The 25185-nt window shown below is 44.3% G+C and overlaps 1 protein-coding gene across 2 annotated transcripts in view; it reads right to left on the bottom strand.

Annotated features, from left to right (window-relative positions):
* Positions 1 to 25185, bottom strand: part of GTF2H1 (general transcription factor IIH subunit 1) — a 1239907-nt gene that overhangs the window by 1060452 nt on the left and 154270 nt on the right. For both annotated transcript variants that reach the window (XM_069623786.1, XM_069623785.1), the window contains exon 3: positions 5706 to 5898. In XM_069623786.1, coding sequence (XP_069479887.1) covers positions 5706 to 5898 — 193 coding nt within the window. The remainder of the gene's footprint in view (positions 1 to 5705; positions 5899 to 25185) is intronic.

The following is a 25185-nucleotide window of genomic DNA, read 5'->3' as shown; positions in this document are numbered from 1 at the left end:
TCGTGTTTGATAAAACTATCAAGAGATCTGAAGGGACTCAAAGAATTGTGTCACACGAGATTTGGAGGTGTTCCGCAATATGTGCCTAAAGTACAGGCCCAAGAGATTGCATTTCGGCATAGACTAGATGCAATATCGAACATTACTATCGGTATTAGCGCATAACGAGAATGTAGGGAGAGAACAATCGAGATCGAGGACTACAGGAACCTTTGGGATGTTGCGTGCTTCGTTACACAATGGCCTTTACAAAAAGAAGCAAAAAAAAAAAAAAAATGGGTGGTCAAGCCAATATACCAGGAAATGGAATTCGATTTTGTGAAAGATCTTACTTTAACTGTGCTGGACATACACACTCATGGAATCGCTCATGATTTTGTTCCTAGGTCACATATATTTCCACAAAACATTGCTAACGTGCCCTGTCCACCGAAAGCAGACCTTGTGGAACACTTACCGGTTCAAATGATTAGCAGCTATTTTTTATTTGTTCAACAATGTTTATATAAATAGTCCAAATAAAGCGTCCCAATTGGCTTTTGAAATGTATCCTCTTTGTCCATTTTTTTTTTGAAGAAGTGCCTTTTGGAGGCTGCCATACAGTGTAATGCTGCGCTTTCACACTTCCCGCTTTCGTCGAGCTCTTGTGGGTCCTTCACTGATTGGGGAGGGACAGATGGAACTTTGGGGTTCTGCAGTTGCCTTACCAAACACGTGTCCAAATAGCTGAATAAATACGCATCCCACAAAGGAATGAGACCTAGGCTAGATAAAAAACGTGGCACGTAAAAACTACTGACTGTAATCAAAACAACACATGAAAGGGGGTTGTTGGTGAGCAATAGGTGCATTCTGACCTATATTTTTATGGGCGCATGCGTTGGGGGTTGTTGCTATTGGATGCCTTATCAGATGGGGCCGATCTTTGATTTGCGGCCTTTGGAGTCTTACGATTTCGAACGCAGTGGGGATAGGTGTCAGTGTTACCAAAATATATAACTACTCCGGATTAGGTATATGGGAGGCGAGTTTGAGGTGGTGTGGGGATAGGGTCTTGGGACCAGATGCGTTCAAAGGAAACAGGGGTCATGGGTTCAGGGGGCCGCGGCCAGGCAGCAGGAGGAGGAGGAGGAGGTTGAAGATGGCACAAGTCAGTGAGCAGAGACGGATTGTGCACTAAGATTGGAGCAGGGCTTGCTCCGACATTCTCATACGAGCACATTTTGTCAGGGCTAGAGACTCGCTACTTGCAAAAATGATTAGCTCCATTGCCGTGAGAACAGGAGACGGGCTGAGCCGACAGGTGGTGGGGGCTGGCTGTGCGAGGTGCTGGGAGAGTGAGCGGTTCACCAGAGGGACTCTAAAAATATGGCATTTGGAAGTAAACTAACTGTTTTCATTAAAAAAAGTAAATCAATAGAGACTTTGCGCGGCATCGGTGGATGCCAGCAAACAATTGGTTTGTTTTGAAAAATATTTCAAATGCCACGTTGGTCTGCAGGGCTATTCTCTCCAATGGGAGTGAAGGTCACCGCGTTTGAATTTTGCTTGTGAGCTGTGCACACCCACGCATCCTACACAGTATAAGGTTCGATTGTTTTTCATCCTTGGAAGAAAGTTAGGATTCGGAATGGAATGAATGGATGTGTGTAATAGCGTCAAATATGATAAGGTTCACCATTCCACAGCTGGACAAAAGGAACATGTAATTTCATTTTATGAAAATTTGTTGATCTGAACGGACACTCTGCTATACACCGAGAGAATGTAAATGCTGAATATTATGTACGTTTTTACTGCAGACGAGTATATAGACTAATGAGTCAAGGTTTCATTTTCTGGCCGGTATTGCTGGCTTACATTGTAATGGGTTGTGCTTTGTGGCATATTGCAATGACACACAAAAACAACCTGTGTGTACTTGTCTTTGTCCCGGGCACATGGGCAGTCCAGCACCGAAATGCATGTAGTCCACATCTGGGTTCTCCCAGGGTCCACCAACGCCAAAATGTATGCCAATATTCCGTTAAAATGCTATCTATGTGTTCTTCGAATTCTTCCGTCAGCTTCCACATCCCATTGCTAGCTAAACATACTCCATAGCACTAACCTCTCAAGCACATCGTGGACTACAACTTTCCACAATGTTTTCTCTGCGTTTCCATTGTTTCGCGTTTGTGTTCATTCGTTTTCACACAGTGCAGAATTAATGGGTAAATTGATAAAATTAGAATAAAGAACGGCTACTGAGACACATTTCTGTTATGTTTTCTACACAGCTACATCCTGCCATTCTGCGATTGTCATCGTTTCCAGATACCAATTGATGGCTTCTTCAGTCGGCAGCTGCAGATACACTTAGATGGCCGGATTACAATCGCGCTGTTTTGGAACGATCGCTCCGGGTCGATATGCCTTTTCGCGGTACCAGCGATAAGGAGCAACCCAACATAGTTTACTGTGGTCTAGCGCCAAGCTTATGTCAAAGCCTTGAGATTAACGGTGCGTCCAACGCTCTTTTTTATACCCAAAGGAACACTGACTCACGATGAACATTTGTGGATCGCGAGCAAAGAAAGACATTACCAATATGGTTGCATATGGAAATCGGCGGTTGTTCTGTGAGCGTTTATTGTGAAATAAAAGCACATTATAAATTGCAGAGTATTGCGGTTTCCTTTAAAAATAACGTTTTGTATTCAAAACTGAGACAGGCTTTGCTGTGAGAGGATGTGTGTTGATATTCCGGGTTCTGCGTCAACTGACGTCCACACGTAGGTGATGACTGGGCTCTTTTGGCTACGCTGCCCACTAGCATCATGGAGATAGGCAGAGAATATCGCTAGGAATGGTGAGATCAGCTTCACGGGCGGGTGATCTGATTTAGTGCCACCAAGGCAGTTAACCTTAGGGTGATGCAGCAACGGATAAGATTAGCACAAGAAGGCTGCGCCCTGCTGCCTGATTTTGCATGTGTAAAAGTGAGGAAAACTACGGTAAGGTGCATAGGAAATGTTTGTATGATCGATCAACGTATGGTTAAAAACACATGCCCGAGCGCTCGGGACAATAATATTTCTTTTACACTAATTTGGTATATAAAAAGTGAGGGGTTACCAGAGAAAAACACGTTAGAAAGACTGCCTGTGGCACAATGAAGCACCTAATCGTAGAGTATTAATATTAAGCAAAAACACACTAGTTATTGTATTTGAGACAACTGTAGAATTATAAAATGCAGAGTACCAATGAAGAAATTAATCCATGCACCAATAACTGCCTTATTAAAATTTAACCCAATATGGTATCTAATTGAAGAAACATTTGGCATTTGAAAAAATTACTAATTCAGTTTGGTGGTATTATAAGGAAGGCATAGTATCAACATAAGATACAGTTCAAGGGTGGTTATTGAACTTCAAAAAGGGTTTGATAAACACCTATCTAAATCTACAGATGGGAGCAAGCTACGGCCATCAAATAATAAAACAGTCCTAGTGGCGACTTGTCAAAATAAAAGGGCCTATACTAATAAACCTATTGCCAATCCTTACCTCTTAATACAAAGAGTGTGGGAAATCGTGTTACGAAAAAAGAAACAAGTGTGCAAAAAATGATGTCAGGGTGTTCAGGCCGTTGGCCTCCCTTCCCCACGTTTTCAGCACAAGACAAGGCGGTTCACTTCAGCGTAGCACAGTCTCTGGCTTCTTTAGCACGAGGATACAGTTTAGTTTGTTTAGTTTCTTTATTTGTATCACGCACCGAACCCTCAGGTAACTGGGCACCAGAGTTTAGTTCAGTCATTAGCATTGGGGCCTTCTTTGGTCAAGTCTCTTTGCTTCTCAAAGTCGCTTCATTCAGAGGGCCTGATGCAACTAAATAAACAATATGTTTTTTTCCTCTTTCAGATTTTCACAAGTATTCAATTTAGGCAATTCACTATTCAACCTGGATCCCCCTCTTCGGGGCCAAGATCCCTTAAGCACAATGTTGGTCACCTTGGATCCCCCCTCATCCGGGCTCAGATCCTCTTAACAGTGTTCGTAGGATATTCCTTTTCGGGTGACTCACTGTTCACCACGGATCCGCCTCAACCAGGCTCAGATCCCTTTTAAACACAATTAGCTCCCTCGGCCGGGCTCTGACCAATTTCAATTAACATCAAGTATCGAAGACTTTCGAATGTGGACAGGGTTTGGCTGGACTTGTTGCAGGACCACTTCAGTTTCAAAATTCTTTTCCTTTTAACATTTGTCACCTTTCAGTTGGCTACCTAACAGAGACTTTCAAATGAAGACCCACATGGTGCCGGACCACTGTCTACGGTATTGTATCTTAGCTTAAAAGTTCTGTCACTAATCTGCTGTTTGAATTATATTTGTGTCGCTTGCCACATACGCATCATACACCATTCTCTTCAGTTTGCTCTATACAATGGTGGCGCTTGCAACCTTGCTTTCCACACAGACCGGTCTGGTATCAGTCTCCCCAATTCACCGGCTGTGCCGACTTCACTGGTGCTGTTTCGTTGTAGGAGTCAAGGACAGTATCACAGCAACAAAGATTCTTCCTGCCTTGACTATCAACGCTGGAGAGGCCCCGGGTACCTCTAACACACAACCCATGGTTCTTCAGCTTTGATTCCAGGGTCTTATGTTTCCTGATCTCAAGGCTCATGAAAGTTAGTCTTTCGATGAAAAGATCGAGGGCACTTCCATCCTTGCAATCCTCTTTGTCCTTGCCATCTTTCGCCTTGTATTAAACTGTCATCTTGGAAGTGCTGCTTCCTCTTTTGTTATGCCTTGCTCAGAGTGTGCTTTTGTGCTCTGCCTTTTATCCGTGTGGGGAGGTGTGATGGAAGTCAGGTGTGTGTAAGGATCAGCAATTGCCTAGCCCTGCCGGACCACTGTATTGGACACATCAGGTATATGACTTGGGCATTAGTCCATTTTCTCTCAAAGTGAGCTGTCCGTGAGAAAGTGCTCATGTTGGAAAAGGGGGTTGGGGGATAAAGGTGTTACAGAGAAGGGGATACTTCGTCTAGCCATCCGGTTTCCCACTTCCACTCCCCGAAGACCCCTCATCCAAGGTGATCCTCCCGTACTGGTCCACCTCAGGAAATGGATCCAAAAGCAAGCCCTTGCCCTGGCCACCTGGATGACAGACCCCCAGGGAATAGTGGGTAAGACACCTTCAGGTTTCTCACAGTATTGGTAGAACAAATGCTATTGAGTGCTGCAATTGCTATTCTAGTGTTAAGAACCAACTCAATCTGCAAGCCTGAGAAATACATTATGACTATGAATGTGATTGCATACATCACAAACGTACACAATTATAAACAATGAATTTCAATAGCAGAAACAGATTTTTTAAAGATAATTTATACGAGGAATTCTGAAGTGGATTCTAGTACTTTTGAAGTGCAAATTGTTTAATATACTGAATATATAATAAAAAGATTATACAAAATGTAATAATGTGATTAGTAGCTCCTAAAAGAGTGGTGCTCTAGGAAAAAAGCTGAGCAGAGAGACCTGATTTTTCAATTGAAGCAGCATTGTATGTGCAATTCTCAAAGTTGCATTGTAATGGAGTTTAAAGACGGCTCTCCGGTGAAGTTGTTCCCAAGGGGGGGGATGTCCATTCTAAAGTAGCTTAATTCAGTGATCCAATGACAGGCATTATAGAACATGTGCACATACCTGTTCTTTTCTTCAAGTTCTTTGTTCGCTTTCCTCTTGAACTTGGGCAGCAGCTGCTGGAGGAGATCTTTCACCGCATCCCTCTCTTTTACTGCAGTAGTCTCATTGGAGAAGTGGAAGTTAGTAGACTCTCCAGCATGAAGCACAAGCTGAAGTTGAATCTTGGCTTTGCCTTCTGGGCTTATTTTCTGACCTGAAATTCATATTTAACTGCAATGAGAGGCGATAGACATTCATGGGCATAAACAGCATTTTATTTGCAAAATAAATCAAATCCCTCACAATTCATCCAAAGACTAGACTCCTCCCCCCGTAAGTCACCCCCGCGTGCCTGTCCATGGTATTTATGCATTTGGTTCATATTTTCACATATCACTCCTTATCAAACACTGTTTCATATATGTGGCAGCCTATCAGTGAAGAGCATTCTTATGTTAACCTGCAGTCCACCCTGCATGTTGACCCTAACACTTCTTGCTAGCCCTCCTGTATTCATAAAGTGTGTGCATAACTTTATCTCACAGTAAGACCATCATCAGACTGAAAACGAGGCTGGCTTGAAAGGAGAAAACTAGAAAACAGTCCTTCTCACGCTACGCTCCAGTCCCAGTTGCTATCCGGACCTGCCTCTTCCATCAACTCCATGGTGTAACCTAGATCGAGGTTTATCCTGTCCACAACCCATCCATATACTGTACAGTGGCAATTATTACTAATATTTACATGATGACTTGTTAAATTATCACTACCAATATTTTGGTCTCTGGCAGTGGTGCTAACCTTCAGCATGATGGCCCACTTCAACCTGCAATAAGACACAAAAGTATACAGTGCGATTAATGTAATCAATAGAGTACCAACAGGAAATGGGCTTCCAGAAGGATGGAAGACATTTTATCATGCCTCAATCTGCAGTAAAAAGCAAGAACAAAGAGGTGATGGCTGGAAGGTTTGGAATGAATCCTTACCGATCAGGCTTGGTCCCACCCCAAAAGGGGCAGTCCACCCTGAACTGATTGGTCAATCTGGAGCATAGTCACGTAGACAGAATGGCAGCCTTTAAATGGATGATGGGGATGGCAACCGAGTCCCTACAGTGCAGCTATGGGCATAGATCCACTACAAGACGGAAAATATTGGTTGGACATTTCATGAAAATGATAAGAAAATAATATTTTGTAGCACTGAGATGCATTCCACAGGATCCTAAGGTTGACAGGACATATAGGAAAAAACAAGAGCTGGCCTTAAGAAAAGAAAAAAAATTAAAACATTACAGCTAGAAGCTTGAATACAGCTTAATGCAGGGCAGAAAAGAGACGCAAATCTGCTTTGGGAACTAATAGCTAAGCATGAATTTGGGAGCATTGCCTCCAATCTCCCTTATGCTTAGGCCTCAGCTTAAAACTGGGAAACACTTCCTGCAGTTTTTTGCAAAATATGTCTGAGACCAATAAGGCTAGAATGACCGATATTGGGAACATATGGAGGGAGTTCTCTGGTGTTGAGTGATCCAATCAATATTTCAATTGGTGAGGTTATTCAGACATCAGGAGCTAGAAAGAGCCCTTGATATGACGGCATTCTAGCCGATATCTTCAAAAGCACCCCTGAGAGATGGGCACCTTAGGTGACTAACATTTAATAGTATCCAAGATTTTGGAAAATGTCACAACTAGAAAATGTCCAATACTGTGACCATTTTCAAAAGAAATGGCAAAAGAAGTTGCCCAAGATCCTACCTTCCCATTACTCTTTTGGATAGTTCAGCAAAGCTATTTAGCAAAATCTTCTACGCAAGGCTAATGAGTTAGCTTGAACTTGAAGGGATCCGAACGAATGTCCAGTAGTTTTAGAGAGTATTCCCACAGTCTTTGTGAGTAGGGTTGATTCCTTGCGTGCAACGGTCTAAACGGTAGTTGTTTCTGCTTTAATGAACAGTGAATATGACTTTTTCTTTATTTTTTTCTTTTTAAACTATAAAGATGTTCCTAGTTTGCAACACAAATTTGATAACTTCTGTTGACACACATTACTCCGTGGGAATATGGCTGAAGGATCTACCCTACACTTTAGTGAACAAGAGATGCAGGATATCATTAGTGTCCCCTCTTGTTTTAATTCTACGAGGGACATTCAAAAACCACCAGGTCAAACATCAGGAGATGACTCAATGTTTTTGGGGCTGAATTGCATGGTCAATTTTTGAGAGTATCTCAAAGCAAACAATTGCTTCTGAATTAGTAATAAGGAATGAGTCATGCCTTTTCCTTGATGATCTTGAGTACAGAACAAATGTCAGCAATGTTGCTATAAAATGCAGCAGGGACCTGATGGTTCTTCTGATTACTACTGCACAGCATATTACTATTCAGCTGCAACGACAACTGGATGAGGAACATACATTTGTAAACATGAGTTGTAATGGGTACACAGGAACTGGCGCTGGTCCCGTGGCAATTAAACTAGAGCTGTTAGCCCAGAAAGCTCCTTGCAAAAAGACAACACGAGATGTGTTATTCTAGAAGTGTCTTTATTATTATTCAAGGTGCCCTTGGTGCTGAGACACGTTTCAACCTAATCCAGGTCTTTCAAAAGTGGGCACTATAGATAAATATAACATAAGAATCACAAACAGAACTTGTGGTGTATTTCCAAATCACATATTGGCATTTATCAAAAACAGCAGTTTGTAAACAAATTAATACGACAAAATGTGGGCAAACAGTTGTCAATGCCCATGCATACAAACACAAATTAGAAGAATCAGAATCCAATTATGCACAATAAAATAGAAAAGCGAAATTTAGAGGGATTGACATGGGAAGGGGTTGCGAGGGAATGACGAGGAGGGAAAAGAGAAAGAAAAAAAGAGCCATAATGAATGCGTTCCAAATTTAGTTGCAGCAATGTTAGTTATGTTAATGTAAGCAAACGGTCGTAGACTTGGCTAAGTGCAGGGATGGCCCAAGAGTGGGGGCACTCAAGAGGACAACGATGCACTCACCATGTGTGCCCAACCATTCACGATCAATGCATGCTGAGTAAGGGACACATGTTACTGTTTATGGGGTCAATTCCCGGATTCCGATAAGAGAAATATGAATCTAATGGATAACGTGGCAGGTCTTGCGCACATGAAAAAACATTCCCGATAAATAGGAGGGAATACAGTATCGTCTGAATGGGACGATTGTTATGTGAATTACTGAACCTGCTTAATAAAGCAGTTCCAACGTGTATTCGAACAATTGATTGCACAAATTAGATGGTACTATTGTGCCTTAGCGTTATGGTTGGCCAGTATATTACACGCTAGGAATGTAAAACTCCCCATAAATTGGCTGAGCGCATGTCGTATTGCATTCTTAATTGAGAACGCGGTTGCATGGTCACAGCTGTACACTAAGTGCAGAGGTCCTGGTTAACAATGCAACTGCATCACTAATCATTAGAGGAGATTCGAGAAAGTGTGTCGTTCCGAGGTAGAGCATCCTTCCCTGTACAAGAATAATGTGTCCCCCCCCTGTGCATACAGGGTCACTTAGCCTGACGAAGTGTAGCAATGTGTTTTGATCATGGCCGCCATTAGGTTTGTCTTAATGATTGCAGATGTAACAGACGTCACACACATGCACACATCAACTGCCAGCAATAGTCCGTATTGAGAGGCCATATTGGCGGGGTGGGGGACAGGACAGGAGCCCTCGGTTGAGCAAGAGTAAGTGTGAGTGGGCCATAAAATCACATGTGAATGTAAGAAACATTTCCTCACGCAGCAGCTTAACCTTTTGAAAAAGGTTTGAGGTTGAGGGACTTTCTGGTTGATATCAGTAAATTGTACCTCGTGGCCTAAATATTATTTGGAATTCTGTTGTCCTTAGTTTGAAGATATATATATTTTTATTTGTGCCGCATAGGTGTGACCATCTACGGAGACTAAGAGACCCTCTACTCCATTGTTCAGTAACAAATGATTGGGGTGTGCTTACACCTTCTTGCGCCAGTTTATGTCAATATCATTTCTATGAAATCAAAAAGTTCTTCACAAGAAAAATTCCAGTAATGATTGAAGCGTAAAATTCTTTATTCGTGCTTTTGTAGCCCTTGGTGGATGACACGTGTTTCGGCAACCGAGCTTTGCTTTTTTTTTAAATCCGGGCTATTTGTAGTTATCAACAAGAAATATAAGTGTCATGATCTCTGCTTCCAAAAGGTCAGGGTTTTCCCAACTCCCTTGGAAGCAGATCCATAACCCAGGTTCCGATTGCCAACCAGTCCCAATTGGGACCTTTTGGACCCAGTCCTGGCGCCAGTGGCACCAGGCTCATAAATATGCCCAGTCCCAGCGCTGGAAGCGCCGGGCTCATAATGCTTGGGTGGACTTACCTGCAGCAGACCATGCTGCTTACTTGCCTGCCAGTTGAGCCTCTGATCCTCTTCTGTTTGGAACTACTTTTCCTGTTGGGTGGGGCAGGAGCCACTCCCTAGATTCAGAACACTGGAACTCTTCTGGAAAGCAGGAACTCTTTTCTTACCTAGGCGTGGCTGTGGAAGGAGACACCCAAGCACTACAGGAGGCTATTTAAACCACACCCGATGGATGAATCTTGCTTTGCGTTATTCTGCATCCTCTGCAGCAGAACGCTCATCGTGTCTTCTGCATCTGATCCTGGGCCTAAGGAAAAAGGCTTACCATCCTGAATCCAGTCTTCAGCAACACCTATAAATACAAGAAAGAACAGGTTAGCATTACGGTCTTCAGTGACAGCTCTTCACTTACCTGGTCCATCGGCTGTCACCAACGCCTCGCGCTGCATTCCGGCATCTGAAAGACAAAGGCTTACCTACTCTTCGTGCGCTCCGGAGGTCTTCACACTGCATTCCGGCATCTGAAAGACAAAAGCTTACCAACTCTTCGCACGCTCCGGAGGCCTTCGGCGCTGCATCCCGCATCTGAAAGACAAAACAAGGTGCGTTTAAAGACATTGGGGAACTTTAATACTCACGTGCCATTACTCCTTTCCACATCTAACCCGGTGGGTATTCCGGCACCCTGCAGCCGCTCCGAACTTGTACCTGCAAAATAAAAAGACAGTTAGAGCGCATCGTGAAGCAGGCAACAAGCGCTTACTTACGTGCTTCCAGGGGCTTCTATTCATCACACGGGCTCCATCTTCAACTCACTTCAGCCCGTCATCCGCCATTGCCGGAACCCTGCAAAACAAGAAACATCATTACTAAAGACTTTAAAGACATTACAATTACTCGAAACTTACCGTTCGTGCAGTAAACGACGGACAGCAGTCCTCTGAAGTCAAGAGGCCTGCTCCCCTTATCCAGTGAAGAAACTGGTTACAGCACCCTGCCCCGAGGCAGATGGAGAGCACGGCGTTCACTTACCTAAGGTGAGAGCGTTAACCTTTGGGGTTCTACAGGAGAAGAGAAAGGGAAGAAGAGAGAGACATTCAATAACCCAGTTCCTTAATCCCATATTTTCTATCTGCAGACATCTTACCCTTCAAGTCAGACATACAGTTCACAGAGGTCCAGCCCAACGAGCCAGCCGTGTGTTACACATCACCTTTGCAGATACGGTATACGCCCAGTCAAGACCGGCGCCTCTACGGGAATCAGGTGAGCGTTACAATAAGCCATAGTTGATTCATACATATATCCTGATCACAAAACATAATTCATATGTGGTTGGTGACTGTTTTCGTGATTTCAAAAGCAAAAAAGACAAAAAATGAAATGATCGTATTTATTATATATGGACAAGTGTGTGGTTGATCAGTGAATCTTTGCTGTACAGAGTCTGGGGAAGTGGGGGTGAAGAGCTGGTCATCAAAGAAGTGGATAAAGGGGGAAATATAATCGTAATGAACCGCTCAGATTATATTAAGATGGCCAATAATCACCTAGAGACACCAAATTGTAGGATAAACTATCAACCAATCCCACAAAAAGAATCATGCAGGAGTTAAAAACTCAATTGATGGATGGCATCGACAAGGACTAATCATTGATGACGAAAAATCACATCTCTCGGTATCAAAACCAACAATACCTACAATGTACTTCCTTCCAAAGGTACATAAAACATTTGACACAATTCCCGAAGGAAGGCTTATTGTAAGCGGTATTGGATGGGAGCGGATGGTATCGGATGTTTTGTGATCAGGATATATGTATAAATCAACCATGTCTCATATTTCTTGTTTTTTTGTTGATAACTACAAATAGCCCGGATTTGAAAAAGGCAAAGCTCGGTTGCCGAAACACGTGTCATCCACCAAGGGCTACAAAAGCACAAAAAGAATTTTACGCATCAATCATTACTGGTATTTTTCTAGTGAAGAACTTTGATTTAATAGAAATTATATTGACAAACTGGTGCAAGAAGGTGTAAGCACAGCCCAATCATCAGTTTAACCTTTTGGTTCTGCGTGTTATTGCAACTTTGAATAGCATCCGTTTAAGCACTCAATGCATCAATTAGATTGATTTGTGACTTTTACAGACCTAACTAGTACTATATTGTTTAAATCCAGTAAGACAACATAGAGCCCACTAATTTATCTCTTTGATATACATAAGCTGCGATTCTGTACGGGGCACGTGAACTAGATGCCACAATAGTATTTCTCGTATCTCGAACTATCCAACATCTAGGTAGGTAAGAATTGAATTCTACTTACTAGATTTGAAATACAGTCGGACTGACAGGTCTTTACAATTAGTACTTTTTATTGCACAGGATGTTAGGTGTTAGAAGAGATTTTTGGAACTAAGATCTACATTCACTCAATATTTAAAGGTCAGTTGAATCTTGTAATTGTTGTGCCAGTCCCATTGGGACAGAGTTAGATCTTTAAACTTACCCACATCCCCATATTCTTAACGCATGTCTTTTTACTCCTTTCTGTTCTATTTTTTCACTTCTAATCTCGCAACAATCCTGATGACACGTATGTATTGGCTGTACCTTTTTGAACAGCTACTATTGCAATATGTAAATGATTTGGTGACTTCAATCACCACATGCTGCTCCCAATTGTGCATACGATTCCATGTGGATATTTCCTTCCCTTTGATACTTTTTCTTAACAATTGCTAATGACACTATCAGGTGAATATGGCGCTTATAAGATGGTTTTTTATTTTTTACATTATTTTACTATGGTATTTGCTTATTTGGCCATTCTGAACTTTGATGCGATATGAACTTGATGATATCGATTTGTGATTTGAACTGAGAATGATCTCAATAGGCCCTGATGAAGGACCTTGTCGTACAAAATGCATTGGCCATAGTCAATGCATCTGCAATTGAGTAAAATAGATGAAGAATAAATCACCCATTTTGAGTGAAGAAACGTGGTCTGATCTCTTAACTTTATGAAGCATTATTGAACTATATTTAAGTAAAGAAAGCCACTTTTGGCGACTGGGAGTGCAGCACACACTGCTGGCTCATTAGCCAAGGTCTTTTTTTTGTATTTATCTAAGTGGTCTAACAGAGGCACTTTCACACTGGGTTTGCACCCCACACACAGACATATGTTTGACATAAAAACTAACATACCTTAATTTGAAGATAGTGCTGTGCACACTCACTAATCTCTCACCATAAAATCATGAGATCATACAATGCATTGCTGTGATAATGTTAGTTACAGCAACACAGTGCATTGGTATGGTCAGCAGAGCTAAACTCCAATGCGAGTCTGTCCTGCTCCTTGAAATCGCACTGAAGGCTAAAGAGCGGAAATACAATAAACATCACCAGGGTATGAAAACTGAGTTGTGTGAACATTGCTACAAACCTGTGTGTCTAATTACATTGTCTTGGTGGCCAATAAAAAAAAATTAAAAAACGCCACTTGGATGCAAGAGTTTGGCAGTCTGCATGATTATATACTCGAAAAAGTATATGGGTATGTTCCATGGTGCTACTTGTTAAACTGTAAATGTCAAAGCTTGTGGATGTCCATCTGTGGTCCCACTCCTCTCCGTGAACATGTTCTGTGGGAGGTGTGAATAAGACAAGCAAAAGAAGGAGCAAGTTACTTACCTGTAACTGTTGTTCTCCAGCATGGGTCTGGCATGGATTCACATGCTCATGAATATTCCCCGTCGTCAGGCTGGGAATCTCGGTAAAGAAAAAAAAAAATCAGTATCAGTTTTGTTTCTGATCTGTCTTTTTTAGTAGTAACCAATCACTGATCTCTGGGTCATACTGCCCCCAGCCAATGAGTGCCCTCTCCCTAAGCCCCGCCTCTGGCAGCCATCCTCAGATTTGGTAGCACGCAAAGTGGCAGTATGACCAAGTGAAGAGCCGCAGAGGGGTAGGCGGGAGGGTTCGCATGTGAATCCATGCCAGACCCATGCTGGAGAACAAGTTGTGGTAAGTAAATAGAATAGATCAGTGACATTGGCTGAAGTGCAGGAGGCCATAAAATCATTGCCTAATGGAAAGTCCCCGGGACCAGACGGGTTCACTTCTGAGTTTTATAAATGCTTTGACGATAAGTTGGCTCCTTACCTACTCCGGGTGTATCAAGAAGCGGCATCTACGGGTCGGTTGCAGGATTCTCTTAGGGAGGCTCTGGTGGTGGTGTTGTTGAAGCCGGAGGAAGACTGCTCCTCATACCGCTCAATATCCTTGATAAACTTCGATAATAAAATCTTAGCTAAGATCCTAGCGTCTCGTCTTGCTCCATTGATGCCTACATTGGTGAGGGCTGATCAGGCAGGGTTTATCCCTGGGCGGTCGACATAGTTTGGGCTGCGGCGCATGTTTGGATTGTTGGCCGATTTACCGTGCACGGACCCAGCTGTCGCAGTCTTATTGGATGCCACTAAGGCTTTTGATTCTATTGAATGGCCGTTTTTATTGGCGGTCCTGCGCAGAATGGACTTGGGGAGGTTCTTTTTGGCCTTGGTGGCTCTTTTATACGATAGACCTGCTGACAGACAACAGAATTGATTCCACTGGAAAGGTGGACGCGCCAGGGGTGCCCTCTATATCCCCCTTATTGTTTGCTCTGGCAATAGAGCTTTGGGCGGAAAGAGTGAGGGAGTTCCATATTCACTGGGGAATCCAACTCCATACCCACAGGGTGGTGATTTCATTGTATGCTGATGATATGGTCTTGTTTCTGCGCCATCCAGAGGTTAATTTGAACCCTGTTATGCTAGACATCCAAATCTTTGGCGAGCTCTTGGGGCTGCGGGTGAACCCTACTAAGTCTGTGATATTCCCCTTGACTGAGGGGTCGGCTCGATTTCAGGATGAATGGGGGTTTCAATGGGATATGCATAGTACGCGATACATGGGGATTATCTTGGCCAGGACCGAAAGTGAAGTGTTTCACAGTAATTATGGGACGGTGCTGCAACAGGCTAAGGATGCGATGCAAAGGTGGACCAAGCTCCCGCTTAACTTGTTTGGTAGGGTCTCGGTGGTTAAAATGTCCATACTGCCCCGATTCCTGTATGTCTTTCGTTCCCATCTGTGTCCCTAAGAAATTTTTTTAGGATCTTAGGTCTGCAGTGCTCCGATTTCTCTAGGCTGGAAAGCAGACGCGTGTTGCATGGGATAAGCTTACGGCACCAGTCCGTGAGGGAGGCTTAGCACTTCCCGATTTTGAATTGTATTATTGGGTGGCCCAGGCCAGTTACCTTAGGTACTGGTATGGGCTGCGGCTGAACATAGGCATGTTGAAGTGGAACGGTCAATTGCGTCCCCGGCTTTGCTGAGGTCGGTTTTCCCAACGACCCGCCGTTCTTTGGGAGGGGCTCAAAACCTGGTGGAATTGACATGCTGGGCTTGGTCTCGGTTGATAGGTGCACCCGGGGTGGAAGTGATTTACTCCCCAGAGCTCCCGGTTATATTTATCCCTGGGGTTCCGGTGAATAGCGAGGCGAGTTATGTTGCTATGACAAAGAGGTTGGGCCTCGCTAAATTTGCAGACTTGTTTCCGAATGGCACTTTTATTGCCATTGATCAACTGAAAGGCAGGGGGGCTCTATCGCCTTTAGATATATTCCAGTATTACAGGCTCTGGGAGTCACATTGGCGGCTCTTCTCGAGCTTTCCAGAGCAACCCCGGGTGGTGGTACTGTTGGACAGGGTTGTGAGAGGTGACTTAGATCTGGGGTTGCTCTCGCAGCTTTATGCAGAGGAATTGAGGGGCAGGTCGGTGGCTGCTCTGTCCTCGAGGCGGGACTGGGAAAGGCTGCTGGATAAGGAGATACTGGAGGAGACCTGGTCGTACTGCTGTGAAGGCACGAGAAAGGGGGCTATCAATACGAGTTTTAAACTTGTCCATTTCAAATTTCTACACCAATATTATTATTCCCCGGATCGCCTACATCGGTATTTCCCCCATAGGTCTGCGGCATGTATCAGATGCGGGTGCGAGCCGGCGGGTTTTCTCCATGTGGCATGGGACTGTGCATTGCTGGGTCCATTTTGAGAAGGTGTGTTTGATGTGGTGGGGCAGATCGTGGGTCAGCGCTACACTCCGGACCCAATGATGGGACTACTGGGCTACACTGCTCAGGTACCGAAGAGATTTCGGAAGTTGATTAGTCTCCTGTTTTTGGCCAAGCGCAGAGTTGCTATGGGGTGGGGTAGGGCCGCTGCTCCCGGGATGTTCTGTATTGTAATGACCTGGAGCGAAGATGGGGGGTGGTGCGGGGAAAAAGCTGGGGAGACATTGGAATGTGGGATGCATATACGTCTTCTCTCCTTGGGGGGAGTGTTGGAGAGGCCGGAGTGGCATCATCGGAGGAGTTTTCGGCTGTGTCGTCACCAATCTGAGCTCCCTATTCAGCAGGGGGTGTGGAGCACCATGGATTCTTGGAATGATGGGATGAGGAGGGGGGTTAGGGGGGGATGTATTGCCCTGCAGTGACAAGGTTTCTCTTTTAACACCATGTGGACTCGGCCCCAGCTCTACTGGGATGTGTACCTGATATAATTGCATCAAGGACCTCGCCATCCATGTACTTTGGCTTGCTTCTGAACGTGTGGAATAGTCTTGTGCCATAGGGGGGAGGCGGGTTCAGGTGGTTGGCTTGGGGTGCTGTTTTTTTTTTGCGAAATGTTAATAAAGAAAGTAATAAAAAAAGAAAAAAATTACTGCTTTATTAGTTTCCTCCTCCGTGGAGGGGGCCTCTAGCGATAATCTGTCTTCTGTAAATTGCGGCAACCTGAGGCCTTCCAAAAATTCCCTCCGATTCCCCTTCTGCAGATCTTCCCCCGCTAATGCCCTGAAGTAGAAATCTTTGATGGTTTCCAACTTTTCCCCCTTCCACTCTAATCAATTTCCCTTCCTTATTCCTCAACTGTAAAATAAAATTCCTCGCCTGTTGCTTCCGAAGCTTTGTCGCCATGAATCTATTAGCCTTGTCTCCCTTTATATGTCGGTTTAGTCTGGATCAGTAATTGCACAGATCTATCTGCCAAATGGGCTTCTAATTTGGCTCGGATCTTCATCAGGGCCCTCCACGCCTTCTTAGACCCTTTAACCTTATGTAGTTCTTCCGCTTCTAAGATCCAGTCTCACAGGTTCTTTCCCTCTCACGTATGCTGCTGTCTGCGCAATAAATTCTCCCCTCACACCCCGCCTTACTCGCGGCCCATACCATACTCCAGTTCGCTCCCTCCGTGTCATTTTCCCAAAAGTAATGCCTCAGGGTATCCTTCATGTGAGCCCTCACCACGGGTCTCCAAGTATAAGGGGGTTTAACCGCCATGGTTTCCTCCCTTCTGTTGCCACGGGGTCTGAGGCTTGATATGTAACACCACTGGGGCGTGATCCGAAAGGTATCTAGTTTCAATCACTATGTCTGTCACCTGAGGGGTAAGTGTGTCTGAGACCTATGTGGGAAAAACCCTTATGATCCGCCGAGTAATGTGTGTAAGCTCTTGTTTCGGGTTGGAAGAATCGCCAGGTCTCAAGGTGTAGTTTTCTAATTAATTGCGCTAATGCCAGTCTGTATCTGCCATCCACTTGTGATTGGGGAAGGGTCTTGTCCATCTGTGGGCCAATCACACAATTTAAGTCCACCTATCAGTACGTCCCCCACACACCACCCCGAGATTTTCGGCCGCATTTTGGTCAGGAACTGATCTTGTTGTTCGTTAGGGAGTCCTACAAGCATTACCATTTGACCCTACAGTGAGCCTTCCACCATCAGGTATCGACCCTCGGGGTCTTTGTGTACGAAATGTTTCGCGAAATCTGCATCTTTCGCGATGAGAATTGCCACCCCCCATCCCCCTCTTTTTAGATCCACTAGAGGCGAAAAATAGTTTTGGGAAGAATGTGCGTCGAGGCGCACTTAGTCCTTCTGTAGTAAACGTCTTACCTGTAACCAGGCTACCGTGGTGTGCAGCTCTATCAACCACCTCAGGATGGACTGTCTTTTAACCGGGGAATTTAGACCTTGCACAATAAGGGGTACCATCTGTAAATATGTCGTCATCCTATTCCTGTTAGTTTCTTTCTTTTGACCTCTTTCTTACCTCTTTCCCCTGAATGCCTGTTTCATATTTTTGTACCACCATAACCCCCCCCGCACCCCTAACAAACCAATAATAACTCCCTCTTACAACAACCCCATACCCATCCGCTGGGATCTACCACCACCCGTGACGTTCAGGGCTTCCGATCCCAAGTCCCCCCCCCCCCCTGGCCCCCACACACACCCCTCACCCAACACTGAAATCATATCATAATGGCGTGCACCCTCCCACCTAGCGTCTCTCTTATGTCTGGTTCTCCCTTTTGGTTGAGGCCAGGCCGATTTCCAACATTCCTTATTTCCCTTCTAAGAAGTGGCCTCTGTATTCCGGGTTAGAGTTCGGGTCTTTGGGCCTCCCTTCGTCCATCATTGTGGGCATTTCTTCTTCCTTGGAGATTAAAAATTGTTTCCCTTTGTTAGGGAGAATCCCAAAGGGAGCAGATCTCCCGATTCAAGCAAAATATTTTGCCCCAACCTAGAATGAAGATGAAGGGTAACCCAATCCATAAGATTTTCATTAACGAATTGGACTAACATTAGATCCTCAGATTTGATGTTACTTAGCTTCGGGGGACACAATGTAGAAGCCTTGGGACATTTTACCGATTTAGAATTAGACCACCCTTGGTAGGAATTCATCTTTTTATTTTGACTACTAAGGTAAGGGTTTCGTTGGGACCCCAGAATTTCATGAATTGTTTTTATTTTTCCTTGGGTGGGGTGAAGGTTTCTTTCCCCAATCCCACACCTTTTCCAATTTTGTGTGGACTGTCGTCCTATTTCTTCTTTCCTCCTGTTAGGCAGAACCCTGTGCAGTTCCCTTAGGGACCACTGCAAAAGGCCCAAGACTACAGGTGTTGGCAGTAAACCCAATTGGTAGCAGTCTGTACCACCCAGATTTACCTGGTAGCTGTGGCTGAGCAGCCAGACTTCTCTCAAGAAGAGTTAGACAGTATATAGAGTATACAAGATAGGGACTAAAATACAGTAGCACAAGCAAACACTGACCAGAGCTTGGGTATAAAAGTATATAATTATCTATTTAAAAAAACACTTTGTAATATACACAAACACTAATATGGCAAGCAAGTTCAAACACAGTCACTATTAATATATATACATCACTGATTACTTATTGAACAAGTCTTAGTTAAAACACCACTTATTTTCAGACAGAGGTGAGCGCTTAACCTAAGATGGCACTCCAATAAGTTAGTTAAAAAGGGAGGGGGGAAAAAGGCAGAATTAGGAAAATACACAATACCAACACTTTAAGAGAACCAGAGCATGTCAGAAAAGGCAGAGTCTACTGAGGAGCAAGAAAGTCATAGGCCAGGCCCACTCTTGGAGAGAGCAAGGCGGTATGTGTCCAAGATCACACAGTTGAATAGTAAAGAGTCTTTGCAGATAGTTTGAAAAGGTTTGGATCAAGTCAGGAAAAGTTTGTTTGCAGGTCCCAAGTCAGCCCAGGATACAAAATCAAGGATTTACGAGACACCTTGAACAGTCTGTTGCACGGGAGACCAGGCGGGAAACAGTACCTGAAATGGTGAGAAAGCTCCAGTGGGGGCAGTTGTTCCTGGCAGAGGGTGCAAGTCGGTGCTTCGTCCAGGGGAAGAGGAGATCTCGACGTGGAGGAAAGCTGGAGGTCGTTGCACTGCCAGGGAAGAAACCAGCCGCGGAGTTTCCCAGTTAAAAGGTACTACCCTTTTATTCGCGGTAGTGGCGAAGTGTGGCTATCCGGCCGCCGGGGTGCTTGGCACGGGCGATTCGACCACGAGACGATCCAGGAAGGCGAAAAAGAGGGCAAACTGGTTATCCCCACCAGTTCAGAGGAAGAAGACTCTCCGGGATGAAGATCTTCTCTGTCGTTGGGAAGTGGTGAGACGGTTCAGCAGGGCTCCACCGGTGGTGTCGTCGTTGCAGGTCGGCTCAGCTTCTCCCACTTCGGAATCTTTGGTCCTGTGGCGAATTCTGAAGTTCCAGTCCCCAAAGCCCTGCTTTTATGCAGAAAACCCCCATTCATCAGTCCTAGCCGTCACTCAAACATGCTAAGTGGTGAGCCGGCCGGCTCACCACTGGGCCAATCACACAAGAGTGCGACTTGAGTTGCTGAGGCAACTCAGTCCAGGGTGCCTAACCCCCCCCCACACATCCTGTAGACCCAGACAGAGTGGCACCACTTTTGGAGGCTTCTGTGTAGAAGCCCGCCAAAATGTGGAACAAAGGGCTCGACTTGGGTTGGAGTTACAGAGGCGAACACAAACGCCATTTTAAAACAGAGTCCTGGCAAAAAGACCCAACCGGGGAATAAATATTAAATAAATAACCCGGTGGCATCTTTAACATTGCACCAAAAAAAGTGGTGCGTTTAAAATAAATGGGAATTCCCATAGGAAATATTCCGGTGGAATATTTCGCGTGGTAACCACTGCCACCAGCCAGAAACTCGACGAAGGGGGACTGCACAGTGCCCCCTCGAAAAACAGACCCAGGGGCAATCTAATTACCCCTACCAGTACTTCCACAATATGATGGTTTGTACTGGTTCTGTTCACAATTTAAGACTAGTAAAGTCGATGGTGACTTTACATGCCCTGGGAGACAGTAGTCAGTCCCAGGGTATGGAGTCTATGTTTGGGGGTCACTATGACACCCCTGTGTTACTGCACTGAGGGTGCTGTGTAACACACATACCAAAAATACATGAGACCCTATGGAGTAAAAGACCCCATATCCCATAAAACACATTACAAAGTCAAAGGATATCTCAAATCATGTCCAAGAGTGGGAAAAAAAAAGTCTCGCTCTTAGCAGGAGAAAAAAATAAACCCCAAAAATCCAGCAAAGCTGCTGGGGGACTCACTAGGTTTGGGAAATTAGCCTTAACAGAGAATTCTCCCTAACACCCTTGCCATTCAAAACGTAAGGCTCATGGGAGCGCCCCAGCGATATCTGACATTACTAGTGCGTAACCAGTTGGTTACCATTTGCAGCCGCTTTTAGTGTTGCCTGCGCCAAATCTTGAAACAGGGCCAGAGGGGTGTCCCTAAACCTCACTGGTTCTTGCTTTAGTGCCTTTTTCATTATTTCCTCTTTCACTTGGTACAATTGTACCTTCTTCAGGACATCTGGAGTGAGGTTCCTCTTCAATTGAGATGAGTATACCCGATGGGTACGATTCAACATTATTTTTCGGTCGCCGTCTGCGCTGAAAATGGATCGGAACAGACTTAACACATATTCCGTTAGATCCCCATCCGATATTGCCTTAGGAACCCCTCCGATTCTGAAGTTCCGTCTTGATCTGTTCTTTGAATCGTCCTGTTTATCCAAAATAACCTGCATCTGGTGCTCCATCTCCTCTACCCGTGGTGGCAGTACCTCCTCTTAACACGTTACCGTCTCCAGTTCGTCCACTCGCCTCTCCAGCACCTCTTCACCGCCATAATTCTTATTAATATCTGAAATCGTTTTTGTTAGGTCTATGGTGCTCGCTTGAATGTCCTTTCAGTTCCTGCAGCATGGCTTACAGGTCCGATCGCCCGAGTGGAGGGTCCTCCCCCTCCTGTTGGAAAATTGGGCAGAGTGCATTTGAGCATTAGTCTGTGGACCTGCTTCAGCGTTTCTGCACCCATCATAAGCGCCTTGATGTCTCCCGATTCTGGGCCTTTCTACTTTGTTGACTGTTTGGCCTCCATGATACCTCGCCGGGTATTCCCTCATTTTGGCCCTTCCCGCTCAATTCTTCAGGTGCTGGAAGGTGCCCCCCTCCGCGCTGCCTGCACCTTTGGCTTTGCTAAGGCACCTTTTATTTCACTCCTCTGAGATTCCTGGCTCTCCCCTCCAGTTTGAGGTGAACTGCCACTTGCCTGCTTGTCACTTTCAACACCACTGACCTCCACTGGCTGTTTAAGGAGCGGCATACCGTCTTGGTTCAGCTGATCGTTATAGTCAGTTTCACTTTGCTTTCACTTTACCCTCACCATCAGGATTCATCTCCTTTTTAGGGTCCTCACTGTTCTGCCCAACTCTGAGGGCCTCCAATAACGCAGCACGTCTGCCATCAAAAACTTTCATTATTGCTACTGTGGACTACCACTTGGAGCCCCAGCGCAGTGTTCTTCATTTGCCCCGCCTGCCGCTTTCGCCCGCTCCCCGCCTTCTCCCTCACACGACGGGGAGCCGGGTGCCATCCTTCTCTCCCGCTGCGCAGTGTACACCCCAGGGAGGGGAGGTCTGCCTCTCCTCCGACTCAATCCGCACCCCCTTGGCGCCTTACTTCATGTACTTGCGTCGTCGGGGGTTGTGCCACCGCAGCTCATGCTGCTGCGCCGGCCATTTTGTTGTTCTTCCACCAGCCTCCAAGATTCAGAACGGGCGTTCCTTTAGATCCTCCGCTTTCCCACCTTCAGAGAACACGGTTCCCTGTGCCCCTCCAGTTAGTGGGTCCTTTTCTTGCGTTTACAGGGCTTTGGATCCCTACATGGGGGTGGGAATGGGATCCGGGATCAGAAGCACCTTAGGGACGCATCCGCTGGTGCCCGGGCTAGCCATACCCCCCCCGAGTCCCCGAACCTCACCCCCACAACTCCCCTGAGAAAATCTGTTAAGAGGGCAAGGTGTACCCCACGGGAGAGTCTCATACAAAATCAAATAAGGGATTCTAATGCAGAAAGAAAGACATGTGTGATAAGAGACTCACCTTCTACACTTCAGCTGGTACACTCATGATTCATTGGAAAGCCTTTGAGAAACATAACTTTGGACTTACGCCCATAAATAGGACATCACCCATTTGGTGCCTGTTCCGTGTGTAGTTTTACATCTAAAATGACTACTTTAGAAGTAGGTAATAGAACATGGCAGATACGCAATTTCAGCAATTGCAAAACCAAGAAAGTAATTACTGTATTGAGTGCCCCCGTCACTTAAAATATGTAGGACAGACAGACAAAACGAGGAGTGCACTCTCGTATTTGAGCATAGATCAAGAATTAGGTGCAAACTAACTATGGTCGAGCACTTTATTCAAATGAGACACTCACTGGGTGAAATTAGACTGTGGGTTCTGGATGTTATAAAAAGTACTACATTTTGGAAAATCTCTTATCCAGCGGGTCTAGATGGATCCACCATCTAGGGGACTCATCGATATGGTCCAAATTCGCTCTTTTCTTTATAATGACCAAGTATTTCTGGGCATCTCATTCGATAAAATTGGATAGTTGTACATTCTTGTTACTAACTTCACAATAACTAAATGAGATTTGTTTTCACAACATGGACCCTATTACTGTGTCCAAATGTTGCAATAATGTCTAATATTTTTGATGAGTTCATTTCACACATATGACTGAGAAATGTGCTGAAAAGTGCTCAAAGGTTCTCAAGAGACTGTGCTTGTTTACTAGAACCTAATTTGCCCTCTCTGACAATTTCTTTAAATTGTGTACAGTTTGGCATGTTAATGTGTTAGCCACTACTAATGCCTTTTGAGAATTTGTATCCATTTGGGAATAAAGATTAAATCTAAGTGTTATGGATCTGTACCTAAAAACACAAACACCATTTTATTTCATATCCAACGATGCAGTAGCACTGCAAATATTTGTTCTACTTCTTGACGTAATCAGGCCACGGCTGCTTAATAAGATACAGTGTAGCTGATGTGCTTTGCCGTAGCAGCTTTGATCAAACTACACCACTACAATGCGTACTTTGTCAAAACAAAATATTAAGGTAAAACTAAATATCAGCTGTTCAATGTCACACAGCTTTTTAATAGATATCCGCTAGATGTATACTTATGAAACCATACTTTCTGTTGTGTCTCTTTAGATGTGAGTAGCGTATACACACGGCTCTTGAAAAATATTTTTCCATGTTACCTATGGCACAGTTCAATAAATGAATATCAAAAGCTCTTGAATTTTGTTATGAAAATTAATAGGATGCAATTCAGTGTTTGAGCTAAAAGAAACATCAGCGAATACTTATTTTTAAAATCATAATTTCCCCTCTTAAACCTGTGTCTCGGGCAGAAGGTGTAAGCCAATTACAAGAAATTCTTATGTATAGCGGTGTCCTCTGCAATCAATGTGGGGCTTCTATATTAAATATCAGGTTAGTTGAACTTGGATGTAAGTTGCAGCACTCCTAGACACACTGTCTTTTTAGGGACCTTTTTGTATTACTAGTGTCTCAATTTCTCTATTAAATATTTTACAATACCAAGGCTCCCGGTCCGGAAGAAGGCTTGGCATAAGAACACACTCTGGTGTGAGAGAAATAGTCTGAGGTACAAAACTGTGCCAGGCCCAGTTTTTATTGTCTTTGAGTCGCCCTGATTCTATTAATCCTCTGGTCTGAATCTATCACAACCTTTACTTTACTAATCTTTTGGGCTGAACCTATCACAGGTTTTGATAATTTTTCCATCTCCTTTCACAATTCATTTTTTCTAATTCTTTTGCAATTTTCCATAATCATGTATATAACCCATGAAATTGAGGTTTTTGAAAAACATTACTTTACAAATAAGGACGTTTTGCGATACCTGAAAAATAAATTGATTAATGCATTTCACAATTAAGTGTTTTGAAGAGATTATTTAATAATACTGTTTCCACAAGGAACCTTTTTGTGTCATTGTGGAGTAGTTTTAGGGAAGGTTTGGCCACTGAGCAGCAAAGCTTGAATCTGCATTTAGTAATGAACAATTATGTCTGGGGAGTGGAAGACAGATTCACTTAGCTTTTGTTGACTGATCCTCTGTTTTTGGCCATGTTGATCAGTCCATCCTCTTAAGGGCATTCTAGAACTACTGATGGAGCTATACATGTGTAACTCCCCAAATAACCAGGTGTCTATTGGATGGAATCATCGAAAACGATTTTAAGAATTCATTCTTGGAAATTCTGTACGTCCATTTTAGGGT

Source organism: Ambystoma mexicanum, chromosome 11 (assembly GCF_040938575.1).
Source record: "Ambystoma mexicanum isolate Mex_15411 chromosome 11, UKY_AmexF1_1, whole genome shotgun sequence".
NCBI lineage: Eukaryota > Metazoa > Chordata > Amphibia > Caudata > Ambystomatidae > Ambystoma > Ambystoma mexicanum.
Note: the sequence above shows the minus strand (reverse complement) of the source record. Positions and strands in the feature narration are given on the sequence as shown.